We start from the raw sequence: 16,244 nt of genomic DNA on the forward strand, positions 1-16,244 counted from the left end.
CTTTTGGCTAAGTGAGAAAAAAAGCCCTAACCGATAAGAAAAAAAAAATACACCAAACATAAATTAGCTGATTCGGTTTTGATTTAGTTAAATCTTGAAATCATATAGCTAACATTTTTAAAAGGTTTTGGTTTTAATTTGGTTCCGTCTAAAAACCATAAGATCGAACAGGTTTTTTCTGGTTTTCAGATACAGTAAAATAGGAACGTCTTTTTTATATACTTAACAATAGCAGTATTTCTTTAATTTCAAATTTAAAGTCCAAAATGTCTATTTGTGAAGTCTTTTAAACCATAGACTCAATTTTTTTTTTTTTTGTGAAATCTTTTAAACCATAGACTCGATTTTTTTCTAGTTTATAAACTCAAATTTTTGTTTCCGTGAAATCATCTTATCGATCGTCTTTTGCTTGTTTTTGTTACTGGATAAAATAAATTGAAACCAAACCAAACTGAAGTGCATGTAAAACTTCACATAGTTTCAATTTTTTTCTATAAAGAAAATATAAATCGACAACCAAAAGACCAAACCAAGCTAAACCGTAAATCGACGTATCGATCTCTTCCTTTTTCTAGTTTCTACCATCAAAAATATTTATGTATTTTCACACTATGCATCAAAAATTAACCTATCAAAACAGAGTAATTTTGGCTACATATTCTCAACAAGCCCTTCATTAAATTAAAATTGAAATAATTGCGAAATAGTTGGCAAGTGCGCCGACGGAAACAACGGCGTTAATTCCGTTAGACATCCGACCTCCGCAGCACATGACAGCTTTGTCGAAGTTGCTGACTTCAGCTGAATGACGTCATAAATTAAAGGGCATTGTAGATATTTTACACTAACGACAAGTAGTCAACTCTGATGGGATTCATCCTTTGGCTAGGATATACTTTTTTTTTGTTTTAATTAATAAACTACTGATTTTTGTTTTTTTGTGGGCTTATGGTCGTTATAATCCAACCGTGACATGTTGGGGGAAAAAATAACCACAATGTTTTAGAATGATTACTTTTTTTAATTCGTCAATTACAATGAAAATGATAATTTTACAAGAAACTCTTGAACGTTTAGGCATCTTGAAGACTTGAACTGTACGTATTGAAAGAATTAAAAATTTCTTCTGCGGGTGAATAATGGTAATTGATTTATCCATATAAGAATAATAAAGGGAAATATTCTAAACTTTCTTTAGCATGATGTGACTTTCTGATCTGTGAAACTCGTTGCCCACATGTATTTTGTACTTATGACTTGCTTACTAGATCTCGGTTAGCTATTTTAATGTTTTTGCTAAATTTTATCCCAGATTTTATTTGAATTTGTTTTGGTATTACTATATTGAGAGGGGTCACGGATGGTACAAATCAAGCAAAGCTTTGGGTCAAGTCATATTATTTTATGTTGCCAACGTGTGTGAATTTGAATGTGCATATGAACATGACATCCATGAAAATTTTTGAAAACATTTAGTTTAATAATTTATTTACTAGATATTTTAAAACCAAGTCGTTGAGACGGCCAAAAAAAAAGGTTGGATTTTAGCTTCCAGTTTCGTACATGCCTTCCTTGCCTTCTTTCGACGACCAAGTTTCCGCAATAATTTAATATCATTAATCCCACGGAACTCCAAAACAAATTCTTAAATTGATCTCTTTCAAAATAATAATAATAACATTCCAAATTCTATCTTGTGGATTTAAACTCTAGATACTTAAAATCTGGATTCGTGCTTTTAGCTTTATCAACTGAAATATCTCTGACGTTCTGATTATTCATAATCATATTTAGAAGAAAACACTGATTTTTTTTTTTTTGGTAAACATGTTAAAATTATATTACCAATTTTCGATTTTTTTACAGAAGTTACAGAGATTACAAAGAAATCAGAAAGACCAAAAATAAAAAACTACTAACAAATCCGACAAATACAGCAAACAACAACGAAATCATAAGAAAATGGATTACGGAATTAAAAATAAAAACCAAAACAAAACCAGACGAGAAAGCATAAGAAAACACTGATCTTGCTCGCTCGCAATCTAACATTGACCTAGACATGTTTAAGGTTATACCGATGCTAAACAGTGGATATATTAAAACTATCTGCTTTAGATATTAAAACTATCTAAAGAAATCCAATCCAACTTCTACAATGATATTTCTGAAGTAACACATAATTGCATGCAGAAAAACCAAGCTTTGCTTTATGACGACGTTCTAGAAAGACAAAAAAAGATAGCCACAATTTTGAGGCAGCATATACAGTTAATTTTTCTTTTCTTTAACTCTGTTTTTTTTTAGCTAAAGACCTATATGGATCTAACTATACCAAAACGATGGGGAAAATAATTAACTGTAACGCTATCATTTTATAGTAGACAAAAACATTTTTAATACTAGATTTTTTTTTTTTTGTAATCATCCGAGTAGGATTTTAGATAGTTAAATTTGGTAAATGAAACTCGCATCCACTGAGAGCACATAACTGAGAAAAACTAGTGGACTATAGTTTCCTTAATTAAACCATCATAAATGTGTTGCCTCGATAGATTTCCGAGTCAAAACAGGCTTGTAGAAGAATCTCATGTTCGAGTTACCTTCTTTCAACCATCAGATCCTGGATTTAGTTTGCATCGTTCGTAGAGAAAGATTATTTAAAACTATTAGTTTGGGAAGATATTAAAAAACTACTAGCTTGGTAAGATAGAAAATAAACTTACTTAGTGTATATAGTTATGTATATATATATATATATAATATTGTTTTAAAAGTTTCAAAGTATAAGTTAGAATCCAGATTTGTTATATAAAACAAAACAAAAATTAAACTAATCAAGTTTAACTAATTATATAATATAGAAATTGTTCGGGTGGAATTTTGTGTTTCAGATGTATAAGCAAGAATTCACATTTATGTTATGTATTTCAGTATTTGCCACCCGCAGTTGTAGCCTGTAGGGGAAGTGTGGATATCCTCTTTTAGCGAGGTGCCATTATTTGTTAATCAAATAGTAATCCCCTATATAAACATAACAGAAACAGAGAATCGATACTATTTGTTATCAATAAACAGTCAATATACCTTTTAGCCTATCATATATAGCATATAAATACTTGATATACAGATATATAGGATATATATATATATATATATATATTGTATCATGTTAATTGATATAACTGTAGGCATGTCCATCATTCTTTAATATGCTCAAGGCTTCATAACGGTGGTAAGGGAGTATATTCATCGGTGAAATAGTGAAAAGAAAAAAAGACTGTTTCACAAGAAAACTATTCCTCTCTGTTTTCACAACTTCATTTATCAATCATGCCATCAAGGCAAAGACCTCACAAAAAAAAAATTATAAATGCAAAATCTGGGATTACCTACTTAGTTCTTAAAACAAGGGAGCAAAGCTGCAAAACGGTGGGCCGGAAAGGATATGTGTCAAATTACACAATGGATATAAGAAAAGCCCACAAAAGATAGAAGCCTCAACCAAAAGCAAACCCTCTTAATAACATGCTGTAAGTAATTGAAAAAGCCTTATGTGTTTACACCGTTGTTCTACTAAACGATAGCTAGCAATATATGTGGTCGTTTAGACGACGCTTAGACGATATTCTATAAACCATTGTGATTAGCTATTACTTAGATGTTGGAACTATGTGATTTTTTATTATAGAAGGAGTTAAGTAGTCGTAAACGGTGTTAGACGGTTTTAGTAACCGTTAATAAACTTTTATCTGATGATCCGTGTTTTTGACCGATGATATAAAAAAAAAAATCATGGAAGCAATATGTGTTATTATCTCAAGTATAACATAGTTTGTCACATAGATAAACCGTAAAAGAAAAAAAACATAGTGTGCACGTACGTAAACTAAAAAGTTTAGCACATAATGAACAGTTAGCATGGTTTAAAAATACAAAGAGATCTTAGCCGGGTGAAGATTGAAGAAAAAGACTTTTTGAAAGGTTAAAATAAGAAATATTCAGCGGTCACCTAAGCACTACTCATCACTCATCAGGAAAAACATGTACATATCTCACTTAAGCATATACCAATATTATTGAGAGGAAAATAATTAACTAAAACTTCCATTTGAAATCCTCCTCCATAGTTGTCCAAATATTTTTTTTTTTAAAGGAAAACTTCCTCCATATTTTGTTTCTCTTAAAATAGTACCAATAATGTTAGGCAAGGCCGAAATGATGTCATATTCAGTGGGAATTGATTTTAGGAGCATGGCCACATGCTCTTTTAATCATATCTTTATGAAGGAAATAATGAAGAAAATACAATTGATGGGTCCGAGGTTCATGTGACTTGATGAGAAGAAGAAGTGAAAAAGCGTAAGAAAGATTATAGCAAAATGGTATGGCTGAATTAAACTTTATTGTTAAAGGGGTTCACAAAAGACATTGAGCTGACACAAATCCATGCACCATGTTTCTCTTTTCATTGGATTTTCGATTTCCCTCAGATCTTGTTCCCAAAAAAGAAAAGAACTTTGTTGTTTTTAATTAGGGTTAAGTGATTATGATTTATGATATTCAAATCCAAGTTCAAATTGGAGAAATTACCAAAGCCAACCGAATCCGCTTTGGTATGATTTTGCCTTTTGGTTTGTTTTTTTTGTTTTGCATCAATGTCCATTTCTGTTCAATTCAGACTGAAGTAACTGAAAAGCCCTTTAATCCAAAATGAAATATATTTTTGTTTAATCTATCCGGTTTAATATGGTATGTTTTCTTAAGAATATTAGTTATATTTGTCCCGTAAGAAACTTACAGCGAATATCCAACTCGAGTTGCCTATGGATTAAACTCCTCCATGGCATTTAGTTATGTTTTATGGTCGAGGAAATTGTTAACTAACCCCAAAATCGAACACGCGCACTCTTTAATTTGATATCGGTTTTGGTAGAAGTTAAAGTAAACAAACTCATGTTCCTATTATTAGTTTTGTAAAACCAAACCGGCGTCCCCATCATAGATTGATTGATCGAATACATGCATGTATATGGAGAAAATTACAAACAAGTAAAAATGTGTGGTTATTTTCAGTTCATGTGGTTGTAGGACGCGTTGTAGGGCATCTCAAATAAGACTTGAGAGTACTAGAACGAATCATTTCTTGTTATATACATACTACAAAAAAATATAATACTTAATCTTGAATATGATTCCAAATAAAAAATAACATTATATGGCAATAGATAACGATGGAACCTCAACCAACCTATCACGCGCTCTTTTGTCACCATCGATGAGAAAGGTTAACAAGTAATTGTTATTGTCACTTTGATGGTAAGAGTCTAAGAGATTATGATAAGATTATTGGGAAGGGATGATATTTGTATATCAAGGAAAACTCCATGAAAATATATTTTGTGTACAAGTAAAATCAAACGCAAAACCTAATCACGCTAATGAACTTCTTTTTATTTTTTTGTTTTGGTCAAAACTGTAATTACGGTTTTATATTATCAAAAACTAATGTTAAGTTCTAACATTAAAACCTCACTAAGTTCTAACATATATATATATATATATGTATATATTATCAAAAATAAAAACCATCTGATTTTACACTATGAAAATTAGGTTATCAATTTTAGCAAATTTTTACTAATATATTAGATGAATAGTAGAATAGATAGTAAAAACTAATCCAAGAACGAAAACATTTGATCCAATAACGTATCGATCATATTTTGTTTTGAATGACAATAACGTATCATATTGACCAGTTTTAACCTCTCACTAGAGGACTACACAGGTTCTCGATACCAGTAAAATATAAAACTGGAAGATTTCCTATTCTAAGTATGTCGTACCGAAGGCCCGTATATAAAATAGATTTTATGTTACCTATGTACCACGTATGGGAATGTGATGTGGAGCCAAAACTTACCTCAAATTCAGTCGTGCCTTGAGGCGGAAGCAAAGAGCCTTTAATTGGGCAATAATGTCTTGCTTAGATAATTTGTGTATAAGTGTTTTCTCAAAGTGGTTCTAGGACACTCATCCAGGCTGTGAAAAAACATCATCTTTGGCCTCTAAGACCAAAGAGTTGTACAAGCGAAATCTTTAAAGGAAGGCAAGCCAATGTATGTGCCAATCTTATAGCCAAAAAAACTTCCTTATATGTTCGTTCTTTATTTTGAAACTCTAGAGTGTAGTAGTTATTTCCATATGTGGAAAAGGCGAAACATGATGTATGTGAGTATTCAATCAGTAAAATGAGTTTGGTTGAGTTGAAGAACAAAAAGAAAAGAAAAAATTTAATCTTAAAAACTGTCCTCTATTTTGTGTGGTACGCCCTAGCTAGCTAGTGCGGCTATGCCTCACCGCTAATCAAGTTATATATATATATATATTTTTTTTTTTAGTGATTGAGAACACAGACATTGGACCAAACGCACTTAACGTCAAAAGTATTTAGGCCCTAAAAATTAGTACTCATGTTCGAAATACAAATTACAACCTGACAAAACATGCAAGTTGTCAAAGACCAGTTTGAAAAAAAAAACAATGGAAAACCAAACAAAGAAATATGTTTTATCTTAGAGACATATAGTCATATAGGTAATGTCAGAAGATTGTACATTGAAATCTAGCACAGCAAAAAGCATTATTGTTCACACACATGCACACAGAAACATACACACACACGTGTACATTCACACGTACGGGTTCACACATGCACATATTCCCATAGGAATCTCCACCTCTATATAAGAAGATGCTTCAACATAAGTGTATGTAAAGTGTGTGAAGCTAAAGAGTAATTAAATATTAATGGCGACTTCAGGGTTTAAGCATTTGGTGGTTGTGAAGTTCAAGGAAGATGCAAAGATTGATGAGATCTTGAAGGGCTTGGAAAATCTTGTTTCTCAAATTGATTCTGTCAAATCCTTTGAATGGTTGGTCATTTATTTTATCATTTCATTTTTCAAGTAATCAAAATATCATCTTTTTGGGATTTGTAACTAATTAATGACCATAATAAAATTTGATGATAATTAGGGGAGAAGATAAAGAGAGTCACGAGATGCTTAGACAAGGATTCACTCACGCATTCTCGATGACCTTTGAGAACAAAGATGCTTACGTTTCTTTCACAAGCCATCCTCTTCACGTTGAATTCTCAACCGCATTCACCGCCGCTATCGACAAGATCGTGCTCCTGGATTTCACCGTCGCCGCAGTCAAATCTCCCGTCGAAGCATCACCATGAATCTTGTTATTATACCAAACTTGTTTCTTGGTTAATCTATTTCTATAATCGATGTTTTAAGTTGTTTCGGTTATGTAACTCGGTTGGTTAAGTATGTTTTGGTTTGATTCGTTTCTTTCCGGTATCCATTAATAAGAACCTGGTCTGGTTGGAACTTGGAAGTTTGATAATTTTTGCATAAGTGTTTGAAAAAAAAATGAAAAGTTTGTGTTAAGTGGAGTTCATGTGAGTAAGTCTGACTATTTATGTGGTATTTATCAAAGAAAACAACGAGAAAACTTTAAATAAAGTGGGAAAGAAAATTGCTAATTGCACATTAGAGTTTAACACTTGTCTGAGCTACATTACATGTTTGTTTGTGTATTTTCGTAATCGTAGAAACCCAAATATAAATAATTAATAAGCGTCTACAGATGTTAATGGGCCTTTGGCCCAAATAAAAGATTTGAAAGCTTGAAAAGTGAGAGTTAATGGGCCTTCAGACAACAGAGAGTGAGAGTTCTGAGTAGTGAGTACTTTCTACGAAACTCTTTTTTTTTTTTTTTTTTTTTTTTTTTTTTTTTTTAAACGAAAACTCTTTTACTGAGAGTGAGAATTGAGAAGTGAGAATCGCGGAGGTTGAAAACAGGGATGAACCAGTTGCTGCTCTGAAGTGTCTCATCTTTCGTTAGTTATTGGTCTGAAGCTTTAAACTTTATGGGTATTTATGGTCATCGTTGTTTTTGAGAAATCTCACGCGACGCTTCGACTTAGTTCGGTGGCCTACGGATCTTCCAACACCACAAAATCCTAAACCCATCAGGTGATTTCACCTTCTTTGCTCTTTTCTGATTAACAGACCTTTTTTGGAGTTCATTAGTGTTGATTAATCGAGTGCCGCTAAATCGGGAAATTCTGATGATTTGTTACTGAAATCCCTACTAAATGCGTTCTCGTACTTAGATTTTGCGAGTGGTTTTCATGGAGGGAAGAAAAGCGAAAGGAGTAAGCCACCAACGACCTGCAAGAGTGGATTTGATAAGCAATTTACCCGAGGCTTTGATATCTCAGATACTATCGTATCTTCCGACAAAGGAAGCTGTTAAGACTAGTGTTTTGTCCAGTCGGTGGAAAAGTCTCTGGCTTTTGATTTCCGGGTTGGATCTGGACTCTTCTGAGTTTCCAGATTACAGTGCCTTTGTGAGTTTGTGGACAGGTTCCTAGATTTCTCTGGGAACAGAAGTCATGCTTGCACAAGCTCAAGCTAAGTATTCGGAAAACTAAGAATGAGCAGTCTTGTGTCACGCGTTGGGTAGACTCTGTGGCTACGCCTAAACTTGAGCATCTTGATGTTGGGTATACTTATGTGTGTCGTAAGCGTTTGGAAGTGATCCCCGTAAGCCTCTTTGTCTGCGAGACGCTCCTTTACATAAAACTCAATCGGGTATTGTTGGGTAGTTTTGAGTCTGTTTCTTTACCTCGTCTCAAAACATTGCGTTTAGAGAAAAATACATATGCCAATGGTACGTGTCTGGAGTCACTTATCTCGTCTTGCCCTGTTCTCGAAGACTTGAGCATTGTTAGAAGGTTAGATGATAACTTAAGGGTTTTGCGAGTGCATTCTCAGACATTAACCTGTCTCAGCGTAGGATTTGATCTTGCTCGAGATTATGGTTTTTCTTTTTACGATTGGGATAGCTTAGCGCTTTTCATTGATGCCCCTAGACTTAAGTATATGAATTTGGATGAAGAACTATCGCCGAATAAAACCATAAGCAATTCGGGTTCCTTAGTTAAGGTCAATTTTGTTAGCGTCGTTCGTATTGCACGTTTTTATTTTGGATTTAGCTTATCAGATCAACAAATGGTCCGTAATTTTTTCAACAGTATCTCGGGAGTTAGGGATCTGATAATCTCTGAATATATTATTGAGGTATCTTTCTATAAAGTTCACACATTTATATAGTCTTCTCTTCTTTTCTTTAACGAAATTTTTGCTCACCCATAGTCTTCTCTTCTTTTCTTTTGTGTAAGCAGCTAATCTCTTACTACATGAAACTTGAACCATTTCCCCAGTTTTGCAACCTGTCCAGTTTGGTAGCAGAAGTTTGGTTAAGACGCGTGAAAATCCTGGAAATCCTGCCAACACTTCTTGAAAGCTTTCCGAATCTAAAATCCATCGTCTTGGTGATGACTTGCAACAACCTTTACAGTTTTAGCTTAGTTATGCATTTAGAGAAATGTGTTATATATTCATTAATCTTTTGTGTTTTGTAGGATTTAACTCATTCTATGGTCGACACGCCTCCGATAACAGTCTCGTCCGTGCCTCAGTGTTTGTTGTCATCGCTGGAGTTTGTAGAGATAAAAAGCAGATATGAGGCAAACTACTTTATTTTAATGGAACTAGCAAGGTACTTTGCAGAAAACTCTGTAATCCTAAAGAAACTCGTTGTGCGTTGGGAACGTTCCAAGCTAGAAGAAGATTCCGTCTTAAGGGATCTCCTTGCATTGCCGTGGCGATCCAACAAGTGTCAAATCGAAGTTTGTGGACCGCTAAAAAGACTTGAAGGTGATCTCTCCTAGGCTAGCAATTCCTTAGAGATTGGACTTGCGTTTTTCTGTTTTGTTGAATTCTATTATCATGTCTTTCTGAGCTTTGGCCACAGTGTTGTAGGATTCCAAAACTTAGTAAAAAAAAGTGCTATTTTTGAGAATCACCCTTTCTTAATAAATTAGTAAAAAAATTATGATCTATTGAAGATTGAAGATTGAAGGTTTTAACTATATTGTTAAAATATTTATCATCGTGTTAAAAAAAACTCTCCAAAAGGTATAAAAACAGTAATAGCACTCTCATCATTTGCATTTGAGAAATTCTCACGCCACCTCGTCTCCGTCCGTGGCCACCACACAAAACCCTAAACGCATCAGGTGATTTCACCTTCACCGGTTCGATTTTTGCTAGCGGATTTCATGGAGGAAAGGAAAGAGAAAAGACTATGCCACCAACGGCCTGCAAGAGAGGATTTGATAAGCAAATTACCAGACTCATTGATATCTCAGATACTATTGTATCTTCCGACAGAGGAAGCTGTTAGGACTAGTGTTCTGTCCAATAGGTGGAAAAGTCTCTGGCTTTCGATTCCCGGGTTGGATCTGGACTCTCGTGTGTTCCCAAATTACAAAGTCTTTGTGAGAATCATGGACAAGTTCGTAGATTTATCTAGACAAGAGAAGTCATACTTGCACAAACTCAAGCTAAGTATTCGTAAGGGTGAGTATGATGAGTATTGTGTCACGCGGTGGATAGATTTTGTGGCTACGCCTAAACTTTGGCATCTTGATTTTGAGTGTGGTCCTGTGGATCCTGACTGTTTGGAAGTGATGCCCGAGAGCCTCTACATCTGTGAGAGTCTCCTTCACTTAAGACTCCACCGGGCATTCTTGGATAGTTTTGAGTCTGTTTCTTTGCCTTGTCTCAAGACTATGCGTTTAGAACTCAATGTGTATGCCAAGGACACGTGTCTAGAGTCGCTCATCTCGTCTTGCCCTGTTCTTGAAGATTTGAGTATCGTTAGAAGGGTGGATGATAATGTAAAGGTTTTACGAGTGCGTTCTCAGACACTAACCACTCTCACTGTAAGCTTTGATTTTGGTGACTATGGTAGCGAGCTGTCTAGATTTGATAGAGGAAACTCGGGGCTTTTGTTTGATGCTCCTAGACTCAAGTATTTGAATTTCTTTGATGAACTATCAAAGAGTAAAATCATAAGCAACTTGAGTTCCTTAGCTAAGGCCGATTTTGCTGGCTTCTTTGATGTTCAATATCATTCTGATGGAGCTGGCTTATCGAAGAACCAACTGGCCCGCAATTTTTTCACAGGTATCTCTAGAGTTAGGGATATGATCATCTCTGGGGATACTATGAAGGTAAATGTCTATGAAAGTGTATAATGGTATTTAATGAAATTCATAGTCTTACCTTGGTTTCTTTTATGCAAGCAGTTCTTCTATTCCTACTTGAAAATAGAACCATTGCCCCAGTTTTGGAACCTGTCCTGTCTGGAAGCAGGATTTTGTTCATCTCACGTGAAGATCCTTCCAACGCTTCTTGAGAGCTGTCCGAATCTAAAATCCATCGTCTTGGTGATAACTTGCACCAACCTTAAGAGCTTTAACATAATTATTATGCATCTTGAGAAAATGTGTTATCTATAGTATATTCATTCATCTTACTTTGTTTTTGTAGGATCTCACTCATTGTATGATGTTGACGGATCCATTAAGTTGCTCATCCGTGCCTCAGTGTTTGCTTTCATCGCTTAAGTATGCAGAGATAAAAAGCAGGTTCACGGGAAGGTGTGTTGAAAGAGAAGTAGCAAGTTACTTGGTAAAGAACTCAGTAGTTCTCAAGAAACTAGTTGTGCATTTAAGCAGTTCCATGCAACAACAAAGCTTGGTCGTCTTACGAGATATCCTTGCATTGCCGATGCCATCAAGCATATGTCAAATTGTATATGTTGCTGATGCTGATACTTAGGTGAGTCTATGATCAGACCGGGACTAGCTTTCCTAGAGATTGGACTTGGATTTTGATTTTACTGAATCTTTTGTCTTTGTGAGCTTTTGGATGATATTTTTAAAAATGTGACTAAAGAAAACTGGAAGATACAAAGAATGTGATTCTGCGTCAAGTGATTTTGTTATAAGAAAAAAACAACACTTCTTCAGCCAGGTCTTGTGATGGGGGCGGACCATCTTCCAAGATGAGCCGTGTAGTTTGTGCAACGGATGACTCCTCTTCCGCTAGGACCATCCGGAAAATCTATGACGCTGATGCTGCCTGGGTCTAGGTGGAACAACCCGAGCCATTCTTTATCGAGGTTCAGGCATTGTGCTATGAGCGAGATGTGAGCCATTGGGTGACCAACCACCACCATGGCATCTCCTGGGTTTGACTTATCCTCGTCCGATAGTTTGTCTACGAGTGATTCCCAGGCTTTCCCGGATCTGTTCCATAGAGCTGAAACCGTTTCTTCGTCCAACTGACTTAGCCAACCAGGTTGGATCGATGCAGTCACAGCTTCGTCCTGCAGGATTTAGGGATCAGAAGGACCAAACCAGTGTTCACTTTACCATCAAATGGTGATAAACAATCTTGCCTTATTGGATTTGCGGAGAATGTCCTCAACATTAAGCTCATTCATTTGTTTAGTATTCACATAGCGAGGCACAGGATCTACACCCAAACAGCCCGCAGCTTCTTGTACCTGTTAACTCTTTAAACTGTCAAAAGAACACAAAATACACTTCTGAAGGTTTAAAGTTTGTTAAGAAATTGAGGTTAGGTAGATAGAGGGTTCTATAACTTACTCGGGATATTACTCCAGCAGTCTCAATGGAGGCTGTTGTAGAGCTACAAACTATTGAAGTAACCCTTAGATCAAGAAGAAGCTCTGCGGTTTTCTGCGACTGCAGTAATCAAGATGTATATATGATCAGAGAATATCTACATGAAGGATTAAGATGTATATATGATCAGAGATGTAATTGCCCTTCAAAACTCATAAGTTATCGGTTACCTGTATCTCCCCAAGCATGGTCATTGGCTGATCATTAGTACTAGCCTGTTGATCAAAGTGACTGCTTGGTTAATAACTGCAGAAACCCTGAAGTGTAAAAGAATGAGAAAACTCAAAAAACCAAGTGGCCTTTAAAACAAAGAAAATCCGGTAAAATCTGATCCAATGCCTCCAACTTTCCTTAGCTCAGAACATAGTGTAAAGAGCAAAACATCTTCCACGCGCATCCATGGAGGTTAATTTTGGAAGATAAAGATAAATTAAGAGATCAACTTTACCTCATAATCCCCCTGACCATGACAGACAAGTATGATCTGCTTACTAGCTTCCCGGCCACCAGAACTTCCACCAGCTAGAGGCGACTTAGGCGTCTGCATTTGTACTAAGATTCAATAAGACTACCTACAACATTCAACTCGGAAATCTTGCAACATAAATTTTTCATATAACTAAGATGATCATGAGTCCATATCAAAGCCAGTTTCATCGAAAAAGTTAGCTTGCCTGATTTAGTCGATTAAGACATACGTGTGGAGATCCACCGTCAGCTCTTGTTGTGAAGTCCAGTACACTTACACCGCAATTGCTCTGCAGCAAACTCCTAAAGTATTCTGCTCCCAGACCTATCATATAACCAAAGACAGAATCCGGAAAAAAAACAAAAATTTAACAGAGAGATGAAAAATCAGAGAGATGAAAAATCAGATAGTTGTTGAAAGAAGAAAAGAAGAAGTACCAATTGCTGTTGCCATAAGAGCCTGGTTAACAGCATTATGAGCAACAACAAGAACAGACTTGCTCTCGTGAGCAAGAATACCGGTCCAGCAGCTTCTAGCACGTGACCATAACTCTCTTACTGGATAGTGGCCATCGATGTTGAAGTTTGCTGGATCTTCTTGCCATTGCCTAAAGGCTTCACCAAACTTTGCTTTCCCCTCTTTCTTAAGTAGACCCTAATATAACCATCAGCTAGAAACAGATTTTAGAGAAAGCATGATTGGTCTATGAAATCTATATTGTTCCCATCACAGTTAAACTTACTTGAAAAGAGTATAGATCAATTTCTCTGAGATCGTAGTCAAAGATCATCTCAGTTTCTCGATTGCCCCATATGATCTCAGCTGTTTTCTTTGATCTCTTCAATGGACTGAACCAATTTATAACAAATGCAGCCAATTTACAAAATGCTTTAACAACGAAATTAGACCAATCACACACACAAGGGAAGTGAAATGCTAATCTAAAATCAAATTCAATCATCGTAATTCAAAAACACTTTTCTCTGCTTCTTTGAATCGATACAAACACCAATAAGATAAAATTAAGCAAATCGATCTAAAATCTAAATCCAAGAGACAGCTGCTATAAAGACATTTTCAAAATCCTCAAAACCCGATTCAATAGACCTAAGAAAAATTGCAGGACCTGGCGAAGCAGACATCGAAGGAGTCGTCGATGAGCATCTGGCGAGAAATATCGGCTTGATTCTCGCCTTTCTTCGTCAAGACGGAGAAATCGGAGCTCCCTTGAATCCTCCCTTCTTCATTCCATGTGCTCTGCCCATGCCTCACGAGAACCACTCGCTTCGTCGTCGATGCTGAAGCCAATGTCGTCTTCTCGTTGCCTCGGTCATGTTGGCTCGATGATGATCGAGTCCAGAAGCGGCGGCGGCGGCGAGTGGAATATGGCCGGTTAGTCAAGTGGAGGAGACACCGATTGGGTAAATTCGCTGTAGTGTGTGGTAGAGATATCATTTTTTTTTTAATAGAAGAAAAAATAACTAAATTTTCAGTGGTGGCTTGGCTTCTAATTGATATCTTGTTTTCGCGCGAATGGCTAGCGGTTTAATTATGAAAATACCGGACCGCCAAATCTAAAAATCTTGCCATTAATTTACAAAAAATAATTACAATTTTTGAAATTAAGAAATATTTTTGGCTGGTAATCATTCCATACTTGTAAACTAGAGTTACAAAAGTTTTTTTAAATCATAAAAAATGAATTTTGATTTTATTTATGGGTCTCAGAACCCACAATCAAAACAAAAAGAAATCTACCTTTTCTGAATATGTTTTTGGTGTAATATGTTGGTCAAAACCTAAATTATTTCATATCAAAAGTACATATACTTCAGAGTATACAAACTAATAAGAACCATGATTTTAAGACCATGTTCAATGATAACAACTCTAAAAAGGATGCTTAAATATTATTTAATTATTAAATTTAAAATCATCTTCATTTTATAACATATGTATGCTAGTATCTGTTAAGCATCGCTGCTTACAACTCTTATTTAAGCATCAATGCTCAAATTATTCTATTTTTATGATTTAATTTTTAAAAAAAAATTATCTAAACACTTTTCCTAAACATCTGCATTGAACATGCTCTAAGGCTTTCTTTGTTTTCTTCCCCCAAAAAGTGCCGGACCAATGTCCATAGAGTCCGACGTCAGAGATCTATTTATCGAAGCAATAAAATTGTCATTTAAAGTGATGATACAAAGCTAAAACATACCAACCATAAATTTCCTGTCATTAGCCATTCATATATTAATAGACAAATTTACTACAGCACCCATATATTACAAAACAAAGCTTTACCATATGGACTGTGGAAGCCAATCAGAAGATGCAAGGAAAGAAGAAACACGAAAAGAGACAAAAACGAGATTCATGTGCCGTATAAGTGGGGTACTTGAGTTGTTAATTACTTTCTTGATTAAGAAAAGACGTAGAATCATAAATAGTAACGTGAACATGTATTTAACACGTGCCTCTTCTTCCTTGATATGAAAGTCAATTTCGTCAACAAAAGAAAGTCAAGAATAACACATCTGTTTCGGTTTGTTTGACTTCAGTTTGCTTTGTTTAGGTTTTGGGAAAAAAAAATTCATACCAAATGGGACTATGATTTGACTTTGGTTTTGTTTGGTTTGGTCTGTGGTGAACAAATATATTTTAACAAATAGATGCCTATTGCAAAGCAGTTATAGGTTAATGTAAATATCTATTTCAAAATAGAATGTTTAAACTTTAAAGAAGTGTTTTTTATTTTATTTTTTAGTCGTTCTGTTTGAATTTTGGAAACCAAAGCGAACTTAAACCTTGACAACTGATTTCGTTATGATTGGATTCGGTGTTCGAACATAGTTCTTTCATAATGAAGATTTACATAGACAACAAGTTATATTGCTGCTGAAAATTCAAGAGTTTGTATAAAAAAATTAACAGTTTTTCTTTGTTATCGAAGCTGACTGAATAGTGAATTTCAACCTACTCCTTTTCGTTCTCTCAGATCATCTTGTTATGTTATAAGTCCAGTGGCGGGAGGGGATGCAATTGACCCTGGTGAAATTCAAATTTTTTTTATAAATATTTGTATTTTTATATAAAAACTAGATATAATATTAATAATTTAGCGTG

The 16,244-nt window shown here is 35.1% G+C and overlaps 4 protein-coding genes across 4 annotated transcripts; 3 read left to right on the forward strand and 1 right to left on the reverse strand.

Annotated features, from left to right (window-relative positions):
- The first annotated feature begins 6,602 nt into the window (after positions 1-6,602).
- Positions 6,603-7,409, forward strand: LOC18019234 (stress-response A/B barrel domain-containing protein At5g22580). Its single transcript, XM_006400701.2, has 2 exons — positions 6,603-6,938; positions 7,042-7,409. The coding sequence occupies exons 1-2, from the start codon at positions 6,814-6,816 to the stop codon at positions 7,250-7,252; spliced, it is 336 nt and encodes a 111-aa protein (XP_006400764.1). The 5' UTR covers positions 6,603-6,813; the 3' UTR covers positions 7,253-7,409.
- Positions 7,410-8,198: 789 nt separating this feature from the next.
- Positions 8,199-9,940, forward strand: LOC18019235 (putative F-box/FBD/LRR-repeat protein At5g22610). Its single transcript, XM_024156853.1, is given in 5 exon segments — positions 8,199-8,432; positions 8,435-8,464; positions 8,467-9,164; positions 9,269-9,418; positions 9,509-9,940. Coding segments are annotated over 5 exon segments (1,407 nt in total). The 5' UTR covers positions 8,199-8,212; the 3' UTR covers positions 9,818-9,940.
- A 267-nt stretch (positions 9,941-10,207) lies between these two features.
- Positions 10,208-11,774, forward strand: LOC18019236 (FBD-associated F-box protein At5g44490). Its single transcript, XM_024156732.1, has 3 exons — positions 10,208-11,170; positions 11,240-11,408; positions 11,515-11,774. The coding sequence occupies exons 1-3, from the start codon at positions 10,208-10,210 to the stop codon at positions 11,772-11,774; spliced, it is 1,392 nt and encodes a 463-aa protein (XP_024012500.1).
- A 93-nt stretch (positions 11,775-11,867) lies between these two features.
- Positions 11,868-14,572, reverse strand: LOC18019237 (probable 2-carboxy-D-arabinitol-1-phosphatase). Its single transcript, XM_006400704.2, has 9 exons — positions 14,242-14,572; positions 13,858-13,963; positions 13,553-13,769; positions 13,321-13,439; positions 13,095-13,187; positions 12,817-12,861; positions 12,608-12,706; positions 12,397-12,504; positions 11,868-12,324 (listed from the first exon to the last, which is right to left on the reverse strand). The coding sequence occupies exons 1-9, from the start codon at positions 14,568-14,570 to the stop codon at positions 11,962-11,964; spliced, it is 1,479 nt and encodes a 492-aa protein (XP_006400767.1). The 5' UTR covers positions 14,571-14,572; the 3' UTR covers positions 11,868-11,961.
- Positions 14,573-16,244: the final 1,672 nt, after the last annotated feature.

The sequence above is a fragment of the Eutrema salsugineum genome, unplaced genomic scaffold (assembly GCF_000478725.1).
Source record: "Eutrema salsugineum unplaced genomic scaffold, Eutsalg1_0 scaffold_2, whole genome shotgun sequence".
NCBI classification, from domain to species: domain Eukaryota; kingdom Viridiplantae; phylum Streptophyta; class Magnoliopsida; order Brassicales; family Brassicaceae; genus Eutrema; species Eutrema salsugineum.